This window comes from Micropterus dolomieu, linkage group LG03, assembly GCF_021292245.1.
Source record: "Micropterus dolomieu isolate WLL.071019.BEF.003 ecotype Adirondacks linkage group LG03, ASM2129224v1, whole genome shotgun sequence".
Taxonomy (NCBI): Eukaryota; Metazoa; Chordata; class Actinopteri; order Centrarchiformes; family Centrarchidae; genus Micropterus; species Micropterus dolomieu.
This window is the reverse complement of record NC_060152.1, coordinates 26995681-27020667: the sequence shown is the minus strand read 5'-3', so window position 1 is coordinate 27020667 and position 24987 is coordinate 26995681. Positions and strand designations below refer to the sequence as shown.

Below are 24987 nucleotides of genomic sequence, written 5' to 3'. Positions count from 1 at the left end.
CTGTTGTCCTCCAAAGCTGCTGCATTACTTCTGTAAAATCATGATATAGATATAAAATAAGACTCAGTAGGCAGTACCTTTGTGATATCAGTTTAAAACTGTGGAAGTTTTGGTTGGCAAGAAAATGCAAATAATGTAAAGTTTGCACAAATGACTACACAGAATAATGAGCAACCGAAACATAATCCTCTCCCATGAGCCAGTTGTGTGGAATTTTAGTTGCCAGTTTGAACTACTGAGGGCATTGGCAAGCATGAAGTGTTTTGATATCAAATTTAATAGCGGCCTGTTGCAACATAGGGACTAGAGGCTGGACAGTGACGCAGAATCATTTGTTGTAGCAATATAACGCTGAAGTTGCTGTAGGCCAAACCCCGGAAACAGAGAGATCAATAACATGTGGAATATATTGAGGGTTTGGCCAAGATGGTTATGGCATTAGTCATTTCCCAGGGTACATGTTGGGCGTTATTACAGGGTCTGACTAACTCAACTTCAGCTTTTGTGAGTGAGTTAGCATGATATTTGCAGTTTGGGAGTATTGTGCACGTTCATTATTCTGTTTTATGTTTTGCCTTATTTAGTGAACTTTATATTTGCCTGTATGACCTTGCTTTAAGCAGTGTTTTCTCAAGAGAGACCTCACCACCTGCTTAGGCAGGAGTTAATAGTTAAGAAGAGGAGAGCAGTGTTTACAAAATTGAGCTTTTCCACTATATGGGTCTAGATTGAGACAAGAGATATTCCCCTCTGGACACAGGCTTAGAATACCTTTCAGCTGTGTGTCCTAACATGAATGATATGTGCATACGGCTGAGGCGCCTGTTAAGTTCAGGAGTTTGTGAAGGCACACGAGGGTGGATGTTCATTGAGGAATTCTCTGCAATCCTGTATAAGTGGTTGCTCAGTATAGCTCATTTCACACAGGGCATCCATCTGTAGTGTCCATATTTCACGAGAGAAGAGGAGCCCAGCTCTACTCTCTAGACACTGGGTGGAAGTGCTTTTAGCATTACGGAGAAATTGAACCAGTTGTCAACACCACAATTGACAAAGCCATATGTATATATAAGAACCTACTATCTTTAGAGAATGTTGTGCATTGCTGTGATTCCAAAAGCAATGGGGGATGAACATGGCGGGCTCCGGCCGTGCTAAAATCCGACCATCACTAAACTGTGTGTCACTCTGATCTTCCATCAGTCTTAGCTTTCAGTTTTCAGATTTACTGGCTTTGTCTCTATTTTTGTCCACTTAATGGTACTGCCAGTGCTTTTACCCATTACATATCCAGATTAACCCATATCATTTACAGTTTAAATGTCAGCCATTGAGTAAACAAGTGATGCATCATGAGGGGAAATGAAAGAAAAGGAAATTTCCTAGATCTCCAAAAAAGAAAGTGTGAACATCAGCATCAAAGTTACTATTCGAGTTGTGTTTTCTATGGCTGTATCCCATAATATCACATATTGTGTTATGTTTTATCATCATTGAGTAAACCATGTAGGCTACTGTATTGCATCAACACTTCTTGTGCTATGATAGTGAGGAGTCTACTTAAGTATGTGCTGACAATATTATGTCCAAATGATGACTCTAGCATATGTTAATCATGTGGTACCCCGGAGGGCTCTCACATAAGATCTGTTTTGTGGCTGAGAGCTGTGATTTAATATCGCAGAATAAACCTGCTCTCGTCATGATCAAAGAGAGAAGTAGGAAGAGAGAGCGGAAGGAGGAGGGGTCTGCTTATGTTTGTGGGGCGTATCTACAGGGCGAGTGTAGCCAAATGTCCCGCCAGAGCTCTTCCATCAGTTTCTAACTATGACACTGTGTGATCATCAGGCTCTGGTGGATATTTATAACCCACAGTCAGCTCCAGCCCTCTCCCCCTGACTACCCACCCCTATGAGCCCACCATCCCTTGCCCCTGCCCCCTTCCCCAGACTTGGCATGTCGACCCTCCTCCCTTGGCCACGGGAGAGTAGGCTGATGGATCCAAGCAGCAGGCGCAGCCTGTCAAAGTTCGACACACGGGAGAAACAAGGCAGTTCAGAGCAAACAAACAGGAGCCTCTCCTGTCTTCCTCATTCCCCCTCTGTCCAGCTCTCTTTTTCTTCACCCTCGTCCTCCTCCTAATCTCTGTACCGTCTCTTAGATGAAGATCATACCTGGTAGGTTCCACAAAGTGGGGTTGCCGTGGCGTGTCTGTCTGTGTGTAACTCCGTTTGTCTGTCTGGCTGCTGACTGTCCGTGAGCTTTTGGCAAACGCGTCGTGTGAAGTCTTGTTGTGTTCCTGATCAGTGCACATACTCACAAACTCATACACAAACACGACAGAGACACACACGTTCACATTTAACGAAGTGCAACCTTCAGCTACTGCCGCACAGATTGTATTCCATTTTAAACCATGTCCACAATGTGACTGACTTGAATTATGAGTGTGCTTGGCTGCCTTCTATATTTTCCTTTATTTGATGGTATGTAGATAGAAGTGAGTGAGGGCAGGGGTTGAGGAGGGCAGTGGCACCCCCCACCCCCCTCACTGCCTACATTTACGAAATGTCTTTCCTGTGAATGTGACATCTGGTGGACGTCAACAAACAGGGGTGACTTATAAAGACTGTATTTTATTCAAAACCTTTTGGTTTGTGTGTGTGAGAGACATCCATGTTTGTCTGTCTGGGCTATTTCAGATTCCCGTAAAACCACGACCTCAGCTATCGTAACTGTACTATCCAAATGCATCTTCTGTACATCCGTTATAGTTGTTGTGTTGAAAATAGATGGCTATATAGGGCAGTTTAACTTAGTCATTTTAATTGCCTTTTTATCACATTCCATTTTTATGTAATACAAAAAATCTTTACACAGTCATCATTTGCTCCTTCAAGATATTATATAGTGATACTTTTGAAGGCTATTATACTATTGATAGAGTCCTTATATTTCAGATAGACTGTATTAAAGCATGCTGGACTCACGTAAGGATATTAATGCCTTTCTTCAATGGGTTTGACTCTATTCTCCAGAAATTGGTTATCAGCCAAGAATGCATATAGCAAGTATAGCCAGTCCTGCCTGAGAACATGAAGTCAGTGTTGCAATTCAGATGCAGCAAAAACACACTACAGTTCATTTTCCTCTTGCTAAATTGCAACAATTAAACGCAATAAACGTATTGGAAAGAATAGGTCAGTCAGTCTGAAAACAGCTGAACAATCAGGAGAAGCAGACCACAAAAAACCTTTCAGCAATAGTTTCAGGGTGGTGAAAACAGCAGGAATTCCTACTCGAGCTGTCCTTTTTTTTCCTAAATGTCCCTGCCACACCCACACCGCCGCAATCCCCTCTCCCGACTCCCCCTCCCCCCTCCCAGTGAAGGCCCACCTGTCACCATAGCCCACGCTCATCCTTTCATCCCTTCTATCTTTTCTCTATCTGTCCAAACAAATGCCTGCAAGCCCTCCAGGACCCACTCTCCCCGCCCTGGTGGTTTTGGGGCACTTAGTCACCCTGATTATATTCTGGCGTTTGAGAAAACACAAGAGGGAAGGTAAGAGAGCTGCAGGTTGCAGGATATGGTTTTGTGGAGATTTAAAAAGCAACGAGAGTGACATCAAATTTTTTTTTTTTTGCACATTTATCATTTTGTTTATATCGCAAATGATCTATACAGGTCATGTGACTAACTCTCCTGGCTCCCACACAGCTTCACGTGTGGCGTGTTTACACATTGTGGCATGTTTACCCTGTGCATTAGTCACGTTCATGTGTAACCTTGAAACCATTGCCAACTGTGACCGGTCAAAGGTGCTGCCAGTGCCATTTTCACAAAATGTCTGTTCTTACTTGCAACTGCAAAGGGATTAGCCTTCATTACGCTCCGACAGCATGGGAGACCTTCTATTTGGCTCATGTTGCAGTGGCTCCCAGACTGACATGTCACAGTGCATAGACACAAACCAGTCCTGGCTCCACCGAGCTGAATTACTTTTGTTGTACTGCAGAATGGCTGATGAGTGCTTTTGTAACAATGTCATAACCGAGCCTCTCTAGTCTTGTTTGCCCATGGATCAATGGTTTTGTGTGTGTGGGTGTGTATGTGTGTTGTGGTGTCTCCTCCGTAAGATGAATCGCTATCTCTTAGCACTGGTTTAGTATACCTGCCAGGTGGGAGGCACTGCCAGTCGCTAAACCAGCTGCCAGCCTTATGAAAGACATCAATCCATATGTCTGTTCAGTGGCAACACTTTGATGACTTTATCTTGGATTTACCCTGCAGACAGATTCAATTTGTATGCACACAGCTCCCAACAGACTATGCCCTCTAATACTGAAGATAAACAATAAGCTGTTTCATCTTACATTAGTCTTTGTTTGCAACAATTTGGTGTATTACTCACAAGGTAGTCAAAGACTCACCTTGGGTATTTGGCCAATGCTAGCACTGAGGCTCATGGGATTGTATTGTCTATCTATCAGTCAGTCCATTGCCTTGGTTTTGACTGAAATATCTCAACTATTCATGGATTGCCATGAAATTAATGTACAGACATTAATGGTTCCCAGAGGATAAAACCTACTGACCTTGGTGATCCCCTGACTTTTCCTAGATCAACATTTTAATAAAATGTTTAATTTGTCCTAAACTAATAACAGTTTAATTAGCCTTCGCTGTGTGTTTAGTGCCAATTAGCGTAAATATTAGCGTGCTAACATATTAAACAATATAACTGTTGAATAAGACTGCGGATTAAACTTGAAGGTGTTCAGCATATTTGATGAAGTTGATGTCCTTGTATGATTCTTGCATTTTTTTGATTGAAGACAGTTTTGAAATTCACTCTTTGTAAGTCATCTGACATTATAGTATTCTATCTGCTAATGTTTTATTATCTGAGACCCTAAAGAGTTAAATGCAGCTGCTGTCCCTGGTGACCTATGCTCTTCAGTCCAGGCCTGTCATGGGGCTTTCTGGTCTTAGCTGTCCCCTTTTCACTGGCTTCCATTCTGCATGATGACAGCTCTGTCCTCTATCCTCTCACTAGCTCCCCAGCTTAAGTGAGAGTTGTTTCAGCTTCTAGGAACATGTGCCACACTGTGCTGTGCGTGCAGAGGTGAAAACATGGATATTAACATACTCCTCTGACCATGTTGGAATGAGGTCAGCTGAAAGGTCATGAGGAAGTGGCTGTGGCTGGTTAGATAGTCTGTAAATACTGTCAAACACAAGAAGCATCACTCCGCATTCTCTTAGTGAACATTGACCTTTTCATCTACGTTCGTTTTTATACTTTGTCAGACTGCATTTGGCAAGTTAACCCCAGGGAACCAGGACGATATACCAAAGCAGACTGTTTTTTTTTCTGGCTGTTAATGGGACTCTAAATTGCTATGGTATTGCTATTGGTATTCCCAAGCATAACAGGTTGTTTTTACAATCCTGGTTAAGTATAACATCCTGTTTGACATGCTAAGGTCCCAAGACCATTTTGTTCACACACATTGCAAAACAAATGCTCTTTCAGATGAAAGTCAGAGACACACAAAGCTGTGTGGGCCATGGTGGTTGAGCGCTGGCTCTGGCTTTGGCCTGGTTTGTGGAAAAGCCAGCACTCTTCCTGGAAACAGCCACAACTCCAACTCTGGAGCACTCCAGCTACCACTTACTGGGCAGCAGTGTGTGTGTGTGTGTGTGTGTGTGTGTGTGTGTTTCCAGGACTCATAAGTGTATATAAAACAGCCTGAACAGCCTACACCACTGTGACTGCCATTGGTGAACCAGGCGCCATGAGTCATAAAAGTGAACTTATGTCTCATGGGCTCATAGAAACCCTTTGCGTATAGTTCTTATGTTCTCATGGAATAGTAAACAAACCCTAATGAGACAAAAAGACACATGGAATACCTTCACTTTGAGCTGATTTTATTCATGAGCAGCTCTGGGACTATGGAAACACATCCAGTCCTGTGCGGGGACTTCATTTATACCCTCGTGATCTCCATTAGGAATTTCTCAGCCCTCCTTCAACCACATATACAGTATACAGTGACATCAGCAGCTTACCTATAGATACTATTGTATCTTGTGCAAGTTTCACTTTATGACTATAGTTTTTGTATACAGTTATAGTAATTTGCTGTACTTCAGTTTACTACAAAAAACATCAGTTTTTAGTCAAATAAAGAAATTGTGATTTCAGTGGCGTGATAACTGTTTCTTTGCTCTTCTTCAAAACTTTGTTTTTCTTTAGTGTCACCATGAGTTTGCAACTAGTGGACACTAGTTGGACACAAGTCACTGCACCCAGCTAAGAAATAGGTTACCACCAATTGTCAATTTTAGACTTAGGTTTTTGTATATATTAAACAAACTACATATAATGTGTTAATTAACGAGCTTTTGCGATGGAAGCAGGTTAATTGTTTTTCCTTGTCTTTATACTAAGCTAGCCTATTGTAAGCTAATCAGCTGCTGGTAGTAGCTTCATTTTGAATAGACCGATATGAGAATGATCTCAACCTGATATCAGAAAGAAAGTGAATTAGCGCATGTCCTAAAATATTCCTCAAAGCAATTTTGAAGCTTAAAGGAAGTGGTTCCATTGGTAACTTGCACCAGCTAGATGAAGCGAGATCCCGTGTGGTCCACTAGTGATACTGTACCTTGAGACAATATGAATTTCTACAACTATCAGATATGTTTGTACTGTATACCTTTAACATTTGTGGCTTAGTTTGAATATTATGGGTAATTTTGCAATACATAAATAAAACAGACATTCCTGTATGGTTATTTTACCCAGAAACCCTTTTTTCGATAAATTTTATAGAGACAAAAACATGCCTTCTTTCTTGGGTGGGGTGTATCATAGAAAATCCTCTTCTAGGCACTGAAGTGAATGGTTAAAAATAAAAAGGCTTTAAAGCTAGGGGAGGTAATTTATTTTTACAAGCATGTTATATTTGTTGAAGTTGTCTTTGCATCTATGCAGTAATCAATAAATGCTCTGGGGGAAAAAATCAAACAATTTGGTCTGTGGCTGTCGCAGGCCTGTAAAAAGTTCAAACAATTTAATTTGGCCCGATTCTTTCTGGATACATTCAAAATCTGTCTCTTGCTAGTTTCTCCAATGTTACCTACCCCAGCTTTAATAAAAATGGGCCAATACATGATACAAACAGTCCAATAGTCTTAGTATAATAGTGTTTTTTTACCCATGTATAAAGGCTTGTTGTTTCTCTTTTAAAATATAATTCTTCCCCCCTTTAAGAACACCAGTTTTTCTTCAGTTTGTCAGTTGATTTTCAAAAGCATGTATTATATCACGCTATATATTAGTATTACAGTATACATTGTATCTGACTTTGTTGCCATGTATTAAGCTCATAAATTAATATGATAATTAATCTTTCATAAAAGCAGCTCTGTTCATTCTGAGATTTCAAGGACATAATGCCAATTAAATACATTTTAATTCCAGTTACTATTAATACTGTTTCGCATGCTTAAAATTGCCATTCTTAAATCAAAGTATGTTACATGTTGCATGAACAACTTGTTATCAACAACACATGCTTACAATTTGCTATAAAAAGACTCACCATTCAAAAATGCTGCTCTGTGAGTGACTGTAGTCATAGCAACATGTGAGGAGATCAGGGAGGTCTTGGGTCAGAAGCCAATGTCCTGTAAGAAGAGAACGCAGCTTATTTAGGTCACCTTCCCTTTTAAATGTGACCTAGGAACACCTCAGCTGCCCTGTTGTAAACTGTCACAAAGTTGACAGGTGACAGTTTGTCAGCCTGAGTAGACTGTTCCTTTGACCAGACATAAAATCCTTACTTGGTGATCTTAACACAGTCAGGGTTTATTGTTTCCCTTCATTCCTCATATAGGTTGTGGAGCTGAGAGCATGTGATGCTTGTAGACTTCTTGTAGTCTCTGTTGCTTTGGGGCTGCATTAAAACTGCTAATCAGCAGTCACATAAACCAGTATACCCTGAGGCTGTCAAACACCTCCCCTTTGTTGTTATCTTTTGTTTTGTCCATAACTGAGGAGGGCAGGGCTAACTATCCTGATTTCACCTGTTAGACAGGGGTTCCTGTTTCTTTTTTGTCCTCACACCAGCTGGCACAGCGCGTCTGGCTCAGAGAGGGCTACTGGGGGATCTTGGGTCAGGCTCATTATGGTTGCATTATGGGAATGTGAGCGAGAGAAGTATCTGAAGGAGATGAGCTCATATGAAGAAAGAATCAGATATTTGTACAGTAAGATGTGTTGTGCAGGTGAGTGGAGAAAGCTGACATGTGTGGACTGGGGAGGGGAGGAGTTAGTTTGTTCTGTAGTGTTTTCAGCATGGTGAAACCACATGGTTATTACTACCAGAGACATGCACAGAGAGACTGAACAGAGGTTAAATGTTTTTGCATGAATTATTTTACTTTATTATATTCAAGTATTTCAGTGAATGTAGATTATTTTAAAATTTTATTTATCATTTATAAACTACTAACAAATAATAGTACTTCATGTATTTAAGTGCATTCATATAAACCTTATAACAATGGGGTAAAACGATTTATTCATAACCATTGTGGTCTAACAAAATAATAAGAACGGCTCTGTAAATTGATGTATCAATAATGCTCTACACTGCACAACACTAGAAATAATCAAGCAAATCAGTGAACACACAGGTAGAGTGATTCACTTCCCGCTGTTGGTTTTCTGCTATTCCGCTGATCGACAGTTGGTGGCAGCCGGCAAAGAAGTGAAGAAGAATACTGCGAACTTGCAAACATGGGTGTAAACAATGAATAATTTAAATTGTTGCGCTTTGTACATGTTTTATGTTTAACGCTTTAAAATATGGTACACAAAATGTTGAGAACTTACTAAGGAACGGAATAGTAAAGACCTGACCATTAATGAATTATTAATAAGTAGTTTGTGAGTAAAACCAAATATACAGTAGATACTGATGATTTACTAGAGAAGTGGCTTGGAAATACTTTATTAATGAATCATCAGGTAATGATTACTTATTAAATATCTGTGAATCGGCACACTAAATAACTAACTACTTAATCATTAGTCACTCTGTGCATGGAACAGATTGCAATTAACTCTTCATCCAAGGAGTGCCGGGATGACATGCTGTTTAGTACAACGGGCTCATTCATTGCCCAACTTTTCAAAGGTGCTTTAACACAGTCAAGGTGTTTGATGAGATTTCAGATTCAGTATCCTGAACCTCAGCACATATTTCATGTCAGATAAACAGTCTGTTAGGGCCAAATTCAGTTCAGAGCAGAAGGAGCAGCTTGATGGCAAATTTCCTTGCATGTACATCTATTGCCAGATTCTATACTGGCCATTGTGCTGACAGGCCTATGGGACAAGTTTTGGACTGTATAAGTTTGTACAAATGGGATTCATATTTTTACACTAACCATTTGTTTAGATGGATAGACATCATGTCCTGTTTTGTGTGTGTGTGTGTGTGTGTTTATATGTGTCTGTCTGGATGTGATCGTTAAATGTGCAGTTCTTGTTGAGGTACTTACTCAGCAGACGGAAAGCATAAAAATTTGCGAAGTCCTCAAATTTAACTGAATTTCCATACCTGGATACAGAAATGCTGCGTTTAATCTGGCTGAACCAACAGAGAACTACAGCAGACAGAAAAAGAGGAATAAAGGAGACAACGCAGCTAATTGTTATCTTAAAATTGAAAGGTCATCTAATAGACTTTTGAACACACTCAAACACATAGAGAGAAGCAGCCTCTGTTTTCAAAGACTTTATTTCAGGCCTGAGGGGGGCGCTCTCTCACAAACAACACAGCACAGGGTGAGAAATGAAGAGAGGTGATGCTGGCTTCTCAGTACACACAGTTTTAACAATGGGGTTTTCTGAATATGCACAGTTGAAATGTTCAAATTAAATAGAGAGGAACGCTCCCTTTTCTTAGAAGTTGTGTCCAAACTGGCAATTAAAGCCACAGAACTTCTCTCCTTGGAACATTTTGTAATATAAAGAGATGAGATAGAGCACAGAGATTTGCCTCTGGCTGTCCCCACAAAAAATTCTCTGATTCACTACAAATTGGTTGAATCACCACAACCTCGTACAGTCATAAATGTGCGCAAAAATTATTGCCACATCTGTCCTATACAGGAGGGGTGGTGGGGGTGGAGGGGCACCATACCTATGGCAGCTGTCTTTCTAAAGTCAAGCTTTGACATATGACTTGTGTGTGAAGATAATAAAAAAGTAGTTATGATGACAAATAAAAGAAAGAGAGTCCTTTAGATTGGCTAGAGCTTGCAGTATAATGGTCTGTTGTTCAATGTATATAAGGCTGTAAAATTCTCACTGTAAATGAGTAACCACAATAGATATGAATAACCCGTTTAAAAACAGCGCATCCACCCTGATAGTGTGAGATTTTATCTAAGAAATGTTATGTGTAGGCTTGGAATGGCTCACAATGCATTCATCTACTGCATAACCAACAGCCTAATCATGTATGATTGGTCATGGTAACCTATATATTATGGGATCTTTCTTACCATTTCACTATTCTATAATATTACTTTAGAGAGTGATAGGACATCAGTGTTTTACTAATAACTTACTTTGTTATTGGTTCAATTGGAAGTGAATTATTGTTTTGCTCCTGCGTAAAACAATACCCTAACTGTATTTTGATGTCAGATAGCTTACAATGTGTCTGAGAGAAAACTATTTACATGTTCTGTTGTGTTCATTAGTTTACAAAAGAGTTGTCAGAGTTTTTATCCAGAGATCTTTTCATTTCATAGTTCACAGCTTCATAGTTGCTGGGGAAGAAGTTGGGCGTGGTTGTGCACTGGCACAATCTAGTGGTGAAAACAATGTATTGCCTTCTGCTAGAAGGGGAGAGCAGCATATTGGGTGGAGGGTGGTGGTTTCCTTTCCACGTCATTTCAGTCAGTTATGGGAGACACCTCTGTCTCTGGGTCTAAAAATACAGCCATGAGTAAGAGTCAGTCTTAGCTACCACCGCACATGGTTCTGTATGTTTATAGCTGTCGTCATAGAAACATCACTCAAGTTCCCCTTTTTCCACATTTACTTTGGTGTTTGGAAACTGTCAAGGGTGAGAAAACATATGGAAATACCACATGTCATAATAATGGATTAATAGAGCACAAGGGAAATGGGGAACCTACAATATCTGTTTTCAGTTCAGTAATAAGGGCCGATCTTCCTTAAAGGTTATAACAGTTTGAGATAATCCAGGTGTCTCTGTGCAGTTTATTAGTTATTATGGTTGGAATTTGTGATGGGCATTTTTTGCCATTTTCTTGCCAAATCACTAATACAGCCCTAAATATGTGCTTGCTTACACTTTATTTAGGGATTCATTTTTTTAAAAAAGCACTGATAAGCTTCTGCTCAATTCAAATGGAAAAAATACAAAGTGCAGTTAACTCTTTTTAATTACTCGTTTTACTTACATTTTGCAAATCAAGCTTAAATTGTCTTTTACATGTGTTATTTTATGACAGTACTTTTACTGAGGTGACACATTTCATTGCTCTCACCTGGGCACATGGTGTATTAAATGTTATCCTCTGTGCCTCTGCAGCTACCTCAGCTATTTCTCCGTTGCCCTGTTGTATTTGAATTCACCAAATTAAACATTAGCACCTGACACAATCCCAGATGCGGGGCTTTCCACAGAGTGTTCTGAAGCTCAGCACTGAGCTATTTTAAAACTCAGCTGCTGTAGTTAATCCAGAGGCTTGTTGAATCTGAGTTAGATCTAATTCTGACATCATTATCTAAAGTCTGCTGTCAGGTCTGAGAACCTTACTATAATATATATAATAATAACTGGACAGTTCATCCTGGTACAGTTATGACACACCCCTCTGGTTAGAATGAATGTTTAGACTCTTTTATGTCTCTCTGGATGGGAATATATCTAAAGATGTAAATTTATATATCTGTATTTAAAGACATAAAAAGTCTTTAAAATGTCAAATATACAGTTATTAGAAGTCTTACTTTTTTTAGTTTTCCCTTTACAGAACAGGATTAGAAATTGAGCATCTTATTTGGTTTATTGTACTGACTCATCGTCAAATTTAACACAGTTATATTTAATAACAGACTCAGCACCCTCATTAGCTTTGCTTGACTTTCTTCTGTTTTTGTGTTTTAGTTTCACATGTCACATTGTTTGAGAGTCGTACTGATCCTCATAGCCTGGATCGTGTTGCTAAGGATCTCTGTTTGTGTGTTTGTTTTTTTTTGCTCAACTGGCTTTGTATGCAAAGTACAGTAGATCTGGCGTGCACTGCGATTCAGGTGGAAGCTACTCTGCCCTGCCCCCCCCCCCCCTTACTCCTCCTCCTCCTCTTTCTAGAACAACACTGAGGTGGGGTGATAATCCAGGGTGTGTTTAGGCTGCTCCTAGTTTTATCAACATTCCTTTTCCTGTGGGGTGTGGTGGCCCGATATTGCAGTAAATACTTACACTTTCACCTGATCTGACCATGTGAGAGTAGCTTGTTAAAGGGAGGGATAAGAAAAATGGGGGAGGGATATAGATAAGAGAGGTAACCTAACAGGGCCGAGGAAATCCTCTACATTGAAAGGTGTCTAAACCCTTTAATTTTCTCTGCAGTTCAGCACTTTCAAAAACCACAATGAGCCATTCTTAGAATTCTTAGGTCCTCTAATGTCTTTGCTTTGTTTGGGAATATCCCAGTGCTTAAATACAGGTTCTTCTAGCTTTAAATGGCTGCAAGCTCAACCATGTGTTTGTCAGTACCCATTAGAGGCATATATACTTGGGCAACACAGTGTTCTGCTCAGCTTTATTGGCTGTAGATTTTTTAAAGTGATTGATACTAAAAGATAGAGTTAAAACTAATAACATATGAATGTGTTAAACTGGATATTTTTCCACTGTACCTTTTCTTTGCAGTAATAACAATAAATAAGTTGTTGTAAATTTTGTCATAGGCAGGAGAAGTGATTAGAAATAAAAAAGAGTTCCACAGATAGTGTTGCTTTTACTTTTCTGTCATTTCTACAATCTCTAAAAACATCTACATCATAAAATTCCTTTTTGACAAGAGAACAGAAAAATGGGAACAGCAAAAGGGAAATGTGGTTTTCAGAACCACAAGCACTGGTGTGGGATAGGACCAACCCATGATGTCGGTGGTCAGATTTGTTTATGGTAATTATAGCAAACAGCTTTCACAATGATACACTATATTGTTTGGTAACGAAGCTAAGGATCTGCAACTATGCTAGCAGCTCTGTAAGGCTTTGTTTTGAGTTAAATTCTAAAGTGACGGTGCTAACCTTCTCACAGTGACAATGCTAACATGCTGATGATTAGCAGGTATAATGTTTACCATGTTTAATATCTTTAGTTCAGCGTGTTAGCATGCAAACATTCGCTAGTTACTAGTGAAGACAAGTACAGCTGAGGCTGATGGGAATATCTTCAGTTTTATAGGTATTAAACCAAAGTATTGGACAAATTGAAATTACCCAAACCCATTTTTCATCTGAATATACCCAGCAAGCATTCAGCAAATAAAAAGATAGTAATGAACATCTCATCAGCTACTGCAGTCTATTGTATCAGAATCAGAATGTCTGCTGGGCAATGTGAAATCAGTGTGGAAAGAGGGAGACTTCCCTGTCACTATCATAAAAAATCAAACTTGTCATTTAAAAAGAAAATACTTTTTCCTCTTATGCTTTCCCCACCAAGCTCCCTCTGCTCATATAAAAAAGCCATCTGGATTGGATGAAGCCAGATGAGTGAGCAGAGTAATAAGCATGTTGAGACCTTAATGATATGTCTCCTTTTTGGTGGAAAGATCTCATGACTAAGACGTTCCACACTTTCTGCATCCTCGCCTGTTCCATTTTGGGTTCCCTGCTAGTGTTTCCCATGAGGTTTAGAAATCCAGTAGGTGTCGGAACATGTTCTACTGCCAGAACAAATTCTCTGTCACCATCTACTGTTGCTTCTGCCTCTCAGACAAGCTAGAAAGCCATTAGTATTCAGATTGATTCAATTACATGCATATATATAATTATTACATCTATTATATTCTATGTGGTTTATCTATAATGTATAACCTTTAAACATAAACATTTTTCTACTCTCAGGCTGTGTAAGGACAAAAGCATTTTACAATGAAATCTCATCAGTCCTCAACAAATTCAGAATTTGTTATGATTCTTTTCCTTTTTCTCATTTAATTGCTTGCCCACATACCACTCCTTAATTCCTCAGCTTGCCCAGACATTGTATGGAACTACAAAGGTGTGTCTCTAAATTTGCTAACGTGGCTTGAAATGAGTCAACACACGGACACACACACCCACACAGACACACTTAAACAGACGTGTTAAGTACCTTCATGTTCATACAGGTCGTGTTCAATACCCAGCTCTCTGGAAGGAAAAGTGATTTTAGAGGCCTGATAAAGTGATGTCAGTCAGGATGGGGAAATGGGATACATACCCACCTTAGGGCTAGAGGGGCAGGATTTAGCAGAGGTAGGACACACCCTGCCCGCCAGCTTAGCTCTCAGCACATACTAAACATATGGGTCCATTATGGATGGACTGTGTAAATAAGCACCGAAACTTTTCTAAACTCTGAAGAAATACAGGACCTAGGACAGCTGGAGTGCTGGAAAGAAACATTAAAGCAAGAATATATAACTTTTAAAATAACACAATCTTCTTTTTAGAAACAAAAATCCTAAGCATTCATTGCCCAATTCAATACACATAGATGTTTAGCTGCTACAGCCTCTCTTGGTCTGGTACGACCACTAGCTTATTGATGCTAATTTTACCTACTAGTACAAAACCTTTCAACTGACTCTATGACTCTTTTTTAGCTACTATTAGACTACATTGGTACAGTAATCAATATCCAGTTATTGTAACTTGTAGCAACAGGTGCTGCTGTTTAAAAAAGGTATATGGGATTGATTTAAAGGTACAGAGAGAGAGAGAGTAATTCCTGGCCACATGCTCCCAGTGTGCAGGAATTACATGTTTTACTAATTGCACTGTTCAAGATGTGAACAGTTAGACACACGTAATAAACCTTGCAATGTCCTCAAACACTTTCCAACTTGTCACATGTGTCGCCCGCCTGTAGTCTACATTATAACAGTAGCTTGCTTAGCTGAGTTTTAGCAAGACCAGTAACAAGAAAACAGCCACATCAAAACCACATCGACGCCATTTGGAATGTTTGTGACATCATTATTTGAACTGAAGAGATGTTTCGCTAAATAGCCAATGTCAGATGTTATTTACCAGTCTAAAGGAAACATTGCGAGGTCAACATCAAGACACATCTCTTTACTTGCATAGAGATGTCGCCAGCGGTGGAGATGGAGTATCGCATCTCGAGGCAAAAGAAGTATTACAACACAGCTAGCAGGTTAGCATGCTAATTTCAGTAGATATCTCCGCAACACAATACATCTTGTCTTTGACATGACGTCAGAATGGTCACTTCTTCAAATTTTATAGATAAGGTTAGTTTATTTGTTGAATGTTTTAAACTAAAGTTTTGCCCAAATCTCACACAATGTACCTTTAACTGAAATTTGGCTGATAAAACTTGCATGTATGTAACCTGCATTTGGATTTAATGAGTGAATGATTTAATAGTGCATGCTTTTCTTTTTATGCAGATAAATCTATCATGGAAAATAACTTGGTTTTCACACTGTGGTTCTATAAATATGCTTAAAATTTTCCATTAGGAAATCTCGCAGTGATCACGAAGTAATGCTTGTTTAGTTACACTTGCTGTTAAAAAAACAATCCGTCTGCCTCTACATCCCTGGCAAAGTTGTTCTTCCCAACAGGAAGTGATACATTTGATGTTCTTTAATTAGTTTTGACTAAATACCACTATCATACTAATATCAGGAAATGTTTAATAAGGCAGGGAAACAATAGTGACTGTGAACAGCCAAAGAATGGAGCTCAGCCTACAGTAACTTCTTTCGTACTTCATCAAGTAAAATGCAAAAACACAAAAAAAGTGTCACAATGCTTGGAAGTGTGTTGATTTCTTAGAACAGTCAGTCTTTAAACACGTACCCATTCATACTCAAACCGAGTCATAAATTGCTCTACTTCCTAGTAAATCAGCAACGTTCAGGGTGGAGTCATTCATTGCTGTCCGGTATCCATAGCAACCCTTCCCAAAACTGTCTTATCCCCCATCTCTTCTCCTTTTTTGTCACAGTGAGTAACTCCTGATGTCAAATGTTAACCATGAGATGAGTGTCTTTTACCTATTAAGGCACTTGTTGGACATTTATCTTCTCCACGTACATTTTATATCAGTCATTAAAGTTCTATTAAATACAATATAAATTATAAAAAATGATCAGCCCAGACTTTTATGATGTTTTATTATCCCTGTTGACTCAGCTTGTGTGTCTATGTATGTGTTGCGTAAACGATGCGATTTGGTGATAGTTCATGCAGGTTACACCTCAGTCTTCCCCGCCTCTCCTCCTTCTTCCTCGCCTCAGTGTAACGCTGCAAGAGGAAGGGGTGTGTTCAGAGCCCTACCCACTATGTTCTCCACACACTATCACCACTAAATACACACTTGCACATCACACAGACGAGGGCAGGCCCAGACTTCATAGCCCACAGGCATCACTTGCTATGAAAGGAGCAAAGTGAGCGGGAGAAAAGGAAAAGGGAGAGAAAAAAAACATAGGAAGGAAAAAGAAGGGCAGAGCCGAACTCAGTTAGGGTGTGAGGAGGTTGAGAGGCAAGAAGGGGAGAGAAATCATAGGTCTGTGAAGTGCTGAGTGGATTGTGGCCACGCGACTACATACTCTGGAACGAATCGAGGTCCAGAGGGACAGAAAGAAGCAAGAAAAGCAGAAGTTACCATCAAGGAGAAAACCGCCAAGGATATTTTATTATTAGGATTATTATTCTGTTTACTAGCAAACAGTGACAATGACCTCTCAGCAGCAGATGTACAGGAATTTTTCCTCTGGCAGCGCGGGCAGAGAGAGGGTGCCCTCAGATGAGGGCTATTACCAGGGGATGCTGAAGGCTATGGATGGCAGGAAAGGTACCAGTATGGTGGCAGTTAGTGGAAAATAGCTTAATTTCAAGCCTTGATTTTGGTCTATTTGTTCCCATATGTGTGAGAAGCCTCTGGGCAAGAATTAAGTGTTTTTCCAGGAAGAGGTAAGAGGAGTATTTAAAATAATTCCAGCAGTGGACAGTAGGCTATTCTGTCTGTAAAACAGCCTTTTATAATGCATTTTATAATGCATGGTTTTGTGCATCAGTAAGCTAATCTCTCAGATTCCAGAAGAAGATGATGGTGTCTTTAGTGTTGTCACAGGCACGTTTAAATGTCATATAATCATCTGCAACAATCTAACATTGTGTTTTAAATGACAGACATACAGTTGTCCTGATTGGAGTGTACTGTCCAGTGTTTGTCCACACTGTGAGTTAAACAAGGATACTCCCCTTTTCTAATGCATCAGCAGCTTTTTCACATCGTATTGGTCAACAAAGCCCATTCACAAGTTTTGTTGAGTAGCATGCATATGTTTTGGGGTGAATGAGTCACTGTATTTGCCTTTATTTGTACCATAGCCAGCATGAATGAACGCTGAATTTTTCCCCCCCTTTTTCTAATCAGTTTGTTTCTCTTTTTTTCCCGTAAAACTCTTTAAACTTATGGCATTTTAAGTCTGAAAAAACAAGAATATTACAATAATTGATTATTCAGTAAATGGCCTGTTTTACGATGCAGGGATATAAAGGAGTTGACTTCTGCCATTGTGATTTAGTGTTTGCTTTTCTCTTGCGTCACACACAATACTAGCACCACCCTGAAGAAGTATTCAGACACTTTACTTAAGTGAAAAGTAAGCAAGTATTGTCTCCTAAATGTACCTAAAGTATCAAAAGTTAAGTACTCGTTATGCAGGAAATATGCCTAATAAGAGTTATTATTACATTAATCACATTTTTAGATTATTATCACTGATGCATTAATGTGTACTGGCTAAGGTGGAGCTTTAACACAAGTAAATCATTTGTTACAATAATTTTCTCTGAAAAGTACTGAAGAAGAAAAAATATTAATTTAAGTAAAGCAAATGTACATATTACAAAACGTTCCACTACTGCTGTTGACTTTTGTGCGGTTGTGGGCTATAAACTCCACGCCTCACCGAGACCTGTTTTTGTCTGGTGACGTTTGATAGTTCACTCAACCCCTGTCCACTCGCATACCTTTCACTTTTAAAGACCAGTGACTCCACGAAGAGTTGCAGAGGTTGAAACAGGATTAGGTGACATGGTGTGGACAGAATGCAGAGACCCAACAGGTCAAGGTGCAACTCCTCTGGGAAAACTGCTTTGTCTATAGCATCCTCTGTGTGTGTCACCGATCACCACACTTTCCACTCTTGCCCTCTTGGCAGGAAGCAGAACGTAAAGCTTAGTCCCCCGTTAATTTAAATGATAAATGAGGAGGTTAATTGTCTATGGTGTCTAAATGAGGTTTCCATGGAAATGTAGTTCCACAACACATCCACACCCTCCAGAGAGAAAAATTGTAGCCTATGGGCACCTATTTTGTTTTAGCACTGAATCACGGCCCTTTGCTTTTCATTGCTGGGTATGTCACTGTGCAGCAGACAGTTAGATCACTCCCTTAAAACTGATAAGACTGAGGACTTTGTGTTGGTGTCAGTAGTTCATTCTGACATAAGGTGAATTAATTGATGTGTGACTCAGTGAAGGTGAAATGACATGAAGTGGCACGGAGTGAAGAAATCAGTCAGGCAAGTCTAAACCTGCCTGATTCGTGGCTTCAGTTATCAAAGCACAACTTATCATTTACACTGCTTAATGAACTTCAACCTTTAGATCGTGTGGGTTCACATCAGCGAGCTGGAAACAGACTGAACCATCTGTTTCCATAATGTTACAGTGACGCACCTTGTGGTTTTTGCTCCAATAGGAACATAACACAAGGTGGCTGTATGCAGGTTTGTAGTCTTAGTGGGTATGCTTGTTGCCAAGATCTTGTTGTTTCTTGTTGGAAAATTACACTCTCTAATAGTTATGCCATGTCTCGTGGTAGTCTTGCAGGGCATCTTCACACTTAATGAACATTTGGACTTTTTTGATGGGGTTCTTTTGTGAATGTTTCTGTCCAATAGTACAGCTGGCAGTTGTGTCAAAGACCTAGACATGACCTTGCAAATACAAGGTTTCTCGGACAATAGGAGCGCATCTGCCGACAATGAATGTGCTCTGATACTGTCTGACTCAGATGCAGGCGTGCACAGTCAAGAAGGTGTTTTCCAGCCGGTGATGAATCCGTTTGGGCTATAGAAATCCAACAAGTCTGGTATCTTGGGGATTTCCTCTTTTGCTCTTTGTTTACTGGTTTTATTTAAAATAGAGAAAGAGAGGGAGAGAGAAATGCAACACATACATCAGTCGTATGCTGTTATTTTCAACCTGCTTTGAAATGTTAAAATATACAAAAATCACTGCTATCTTTTCCTTTTTATACGTTTCTGGATGTTTAACTGTGGTTTCTCTATTCTGCAGATGAACGGGATCGAGTACAGAAAAAGACCTTCACAAAATGGGTCAACAAGCACTTGATAAAGGTAAGGACGTGACTTTCTTTCTCATATTGCTGTAAAACCACGTAAATGCCCACAGTCCTTCTCACACATGCCTACAATGTCATTTTCCATTTCCATTTATTTTCACACCAGCAAGGTACACTTGTGCAAAAAAAAGTGGAACTTCACTAACTTCACTTTCTCTGAACCTAATGAACATGTGGGTGACTGCTTCCTTGACTACCACAGGGGATATCAAAGGATAAAAATCCCTGAAAAATCAAAAAACAAACTACCGCACACTGGTCTGACTTTACTATCTTTATTGTGAGCAACGCGTTTCGCCCATTGCTTTGTCAGGCTCACATAGTGGAATTACAAAAACACTTACAGGTGTGTTAAGTAGACCCTGTGCAGGTCATGTGACAAGCACAATCCATGTTTTCCATGACACCTATAAAATTAACATCTTATACAAAGCATTATATTATAAACGGCAAGAATGTGCCAATTATCCAAACAGATGAAAAAACATCACGATATATATATATATATTTTAAACATGCATCAGCCACAAAAATCACTACACAACAGAAGCTCATAAGTATATTAAGGCAAAATAGCCTGTTTGTGGTCCAGGCCTAAATAATACAACTGGCAAACAACAGATGTTCTCTTAGTGAATCATTGTGCTGATTTGCCTTCAGCCAGAGGATGCTATAATGAGTGTTTGCATAAATGTTATGTAAACCATATGTTGAGAGATTATTGATCACCACCTTTATAATTAAATCCATGTACTATAGTTAAAGGTGTGAATAGTTGGGCTTGGTTTGTGTTGGCAAGAATTTTCATGTTTTGCATTCTCCTGCATATTATCTGTTTCTGCATAATGATGGTAATGATAATGTCTATATAAGGAAGAATAAACATTAAAATCCTCTAAGAGCAAGACAATGATTTTATGCATGCAAGCTGCAGCAACTTCTTCTGACAACAGAGTCAGATGTTAGATTTTCAGAATGCAGTGTTATCTTGTGCATTATTTTGACAGGTCATCATTATCTACAATTTAACCCATCCTTTACCTGTGCATTGTGAGTGAATCTGTGGAAATTATTACCGTCAACTCACCCCACACTCACATGAACACACATTAGCTCGTCATTTGTTGTCTCTCACCCGGTTTCTAACATTGCGCTGTAATAGGGAAGCTTACCAGAAGTCCAGTCTGTCAACAGTATAGAGACTGTGTTAACCATCCATCAGTACTCGTCCACTCTCGCCTACCTCACTCTCTATTCTCAGACTATAGGCTGAAAGCCCTCCAATGCATCACACAGAGAGGTAAACAGGTCAGGATGGGGTTAAAGTCAAAAGGCCATACCTCTCACTCCGAAGTTCCTCATTAGGAGTGAAAAATGACCCCCGTAACACAATACCCCTCCCACAGAGCAGTAAAAATATTCCTGCTTGTGGCACTTTTTTTCCAGGAAACTGCCATTGGCAGCGCTACATTTACAGCCTTATGACATTAAGTGCATCTGCATTACTTATATATTCACTCCATAGACACAGGGCCATTCATTTTCTTTAGAAATGGAACTAGAGGGAAGAAATAAGCACAGAGACAGTGTTTTCCTTTCCATGAATGTGCAGTGCTAATGTATTCTGCTACCACAGTGAACACTGAAATAACTCACTCTTGTTTCTCTTAAGTTTTCACTGTGAATTTTGGAGAGTGAGTCACAGACATCTGGACTCACTTAGCTCCTTCTGAAAAGGCAAATTCTGGTCTCGGCCCAAAGCCCATGATGGTTAAAGCCAACAGTAGCACATGTGCTGGGTCTGGGTGGCTACCTGCATTCATGCCTAGCCTAAACTGAAAGAAATGCATTGATGCATGGGAAGTATTCACATGCATTATATAAGAATAACCAACAGATTTAAACATAGGAGTGTTTTTTGAACCAGTCCAAGGTTGTAGTGGAAACTATTGGATTAGTCTTTTTTTAATTCCCAAAAATCAATATTCCTATCACACACTCAACTCTTAATTTAGAAGAGAATCAAGTAACAAGAAAAGGAACATCATGCGCATCTACAGGCAGCCATTTATAATTCTGATTGAAGAAAAAGCCACATGCTTGGTAGGGAAAGTGTTAACTCTTAGGCGGAATGTGAAAATACTGCTCCTGTAAGGTTAAACTCTTTAATGGCTTTATGGTTGACTTGACAAGTGCAGGCTATAGGTAGGGTGCAGCCATAGAAAGCTGTAAACGGCCATTGAGTGGTTTCCCCGGCTCAGTAAATCTTTTCATACTGTGTAAGACAAGAGTGAGATAACGCCAGACCAGCTGCAGAACAAAAATCAGCTTTCTTCCTAAAGACTGCATTTGATAAGATTAAAAACAGCAATTGTTGCAGATTGATTTCAGATTATACCTGGCTGTTAATGAGCAGATTAGAGCGAACTTAGAGTTCAGAGGAATTGCACAAGATGACGTAAACATTATGTAAAACCTGAGGCATGTAAAGTGTTTTGTTTTCCAACAGCGTATCACAGTCATGTGGAGGGAACATGTTGAGGGGTTGTTAGCCATGTATGCTAATGATTTTCACCTTAAAATGTTTACAGAGCAGCTCTTTTTCTCTGAGAGGGCAATTTGTAGCATAAGACTTACGTTTCAGCAGTAACAGTGCGGCTGAGCAGAGCCTCAAAGACCGCTGCCTCTTCAGTACAAAGTAATTGAGCGGTACACACAATGGATATAGACTACTAGACAATCACAAAGTTCAAATAGTTTAAAGTTTTATATAATTGTGTGCAACTCAAAAATGCAGATATTCGTCAGACAGAAGGACTGTAGTAGGCTAGTACTCTATGCAAGTTTATCACACTACACAACATACCGTGTTTTACATGTGTAGACAGTGAACCCTGGTGGTTGCGGTGTTGGTTAACTTCACTGCACTCAGATGCACACTGTCAGCTTCATCTGCACTGAGCAGGCAGGGAGGAGCATTTCTTAGGTTGGATAATTGTGCTGAAATTCTTGCCAACATAATTCAGCCACTGTTGTAACTTGCTAGGGACATTTGCTTTCATTCCATTTTAGGGCCAAGGCCTGCTTTACCCACCTGGGATGAGAGATGCACCAACTGAATTTTGTCACAGAACTAAAAAAAAAGACTAGTTTAATTACTCTGCATTTTATCTTTTTGTCTCATATACCATCATGTTAATCGCCAAATAATACAAATTTCCATTTTATCTTAATCATTGCTCATTTCTGCTCTTATCTTCTTCTCTCACCTTTGTTTCCATTCGTTCTGTTACTCATCCATCTGTTCTCATTCCTCCCTCTTTCACCCCTCTCCACCCAGCATTGGAGGGTAGAGGTAGGTAACTAGCATGTACGAGCAGGATTATACTGAATGTATGTCTGGTGATGGAGACTTTGCATGGAGACGGTCCCATCCCTCACTTTCCAACTCAACAGAAGGTTGGATAGGGGGAGATCCTATCCAATCTTCTGTTTTCTGCCACCATAACAACATCTCCCCTCACTTTGCTGTATTGTCTTGTCACATCTGTTACATAAACAGCAAATGCAGCAAGCAAAGTTTTGATTAAATGAAATGAAATGGCTGTTATCTTGCTTTTATCTTGTATTGTTTTTGTATTATTGTCTTTTGGGTATTGTCTTTACACTTGTTAAAGCACTTTGTAACTTGTTTTTGAAAAGTGCTCTACAAATAAAGATTATTATTATTATTAAGTAACTTTGTCTAAATTGTGGTTAAGTTGATTTTATGATCACCAGTGCACCTTTTTGTACCTCACTAATTTGGTTTTGTGTCTCATCTATGACTTGCCCATGACAGCTGACATTTGGCATTTGGAGGAGGAGTCAGGCTTGGCTGCTCACAGCTATGCATTCCTCACCTGTGTACTAGTACTTGTACTAGTAGAGAGAAAGCTCTGATCTCTGTATAAAAGTTATATAACACAAGCTAGAATCAATATAAAGGATCTCTATTACAGCTGAAAATTTTTGGCATCATATTTGACAACTGATCAGGTTTGCTGTCACCATGTTATTGCAAAGTCTCAAAAACCTGCAATCAGCAATAGCTTTTGTACAAGAACCGGTATTGTGATTGGATGGAAGAGAAAAGGAATTAAATACTGTAGTGAGCTAATTTTGTACTAAAACACAACTGTTAGCTTTAGTTGCAGATTCTCATCAAGAACTAGGGGTTGTTAGTGCAATGCACTGTGCTTGCATCTTGTGACATGTGTTTTCTCTTTGTCCTGGCAGAAACAGCAGCACGTGACAGACCTGTATGAAGACCTTCGAGATGGACACAACCTGATCTCGCTGCTGGAGGTCCTCTCTGGGGAAACGCTGGTGAGTCTTCATGTTTGGCTAGGAGTAACAAATATGTCCAAGCACTGCATCTTTTACCTTAACCATCCTCCAAACCAAAACATAATCCAGACTAATTACATAAGATGTATTTACTTTAAGTCAACTTGAAACATCATCCTTGTGGCAACAAATTGCACCCAGGGGCTGCCAAGTTGTCAGTCAAAGGCTTAACCTGAGCTGAACTTTGCTGAAGACGTAATCGCTGACAGTGACTTGAGTCTGCAATCCCTTTCTCTCTATCTAAACTATCTGATTAGCTGCCCTTTTTTTTCTTGATTTTTACTTTATTCTGTCACCCTGTTAGCTCGCCTCGTAACCCCACTACATAAGGCTGAGTGGGTACTACCATCCTCTCTCTCTACCCTGCTGTCCTATCTCTCTTTGTTGTTACTATCAAATAAGGCGGAAACAGAAAAAAATAACAACAACAACAAAAAAAGAAGCGATTTTTACTTTATTTAAGTGGGACTTCTCATGCACCCTAGGCTAAATAGCAGACTCATTACAAAGCCAGGGGCAGGGTCCTGTATTTTACACCCGGGGGTTCAGACCTATACAAAAGCTTCTCTGCTGCTGTAGTTCATTGCTTCCTCCACCAGCTCCAGCTCATCTTCTGAAGGCCTCCATAGCCTTAACACATTAACTCCACTTTGGCCTGTGTGTGTGTGTGTGTGTGAACTGTACTCCTATCTGATCAATGGTTCTCCTTCTCTACTCCTCATCTTCCTCCTGCTATCCCTCCTCCTCTCAATCGCCTCCTGTTTGCCTTCCTTTAACCTCCCTCTCTGTGTGCTGATCTTTGCCATCTGGCCTTTGCCTGCTCTCTTTGCACTGCTCTTGCTG

General features: G+C 39.7%; 1 protein-coding gene across 1 annotated transcript in view; it reads left to right on the top strand.

Annotated features, from left to right (window-relative positions):
- The window catches only part of plecb (plectin b), a 135911-nt gene that overhangs the window by 74932 nt on the left and 35992 nt on the right, over window positions 1-24987 (top strand). Inside the window, exons 3-4 of the mRNA XM_046045005.1 lie at window positions 19689-19750; window positions 24034-24123. Coding sequence (XP_045900961.1) covers window positions 19689-19750; window positions 24034-24123 — 152 coding nt within the window. The remainder of the gene's footprint in view (window positions 1-19688; window positions 19751-24033; window positions 24124-24987) is intronic.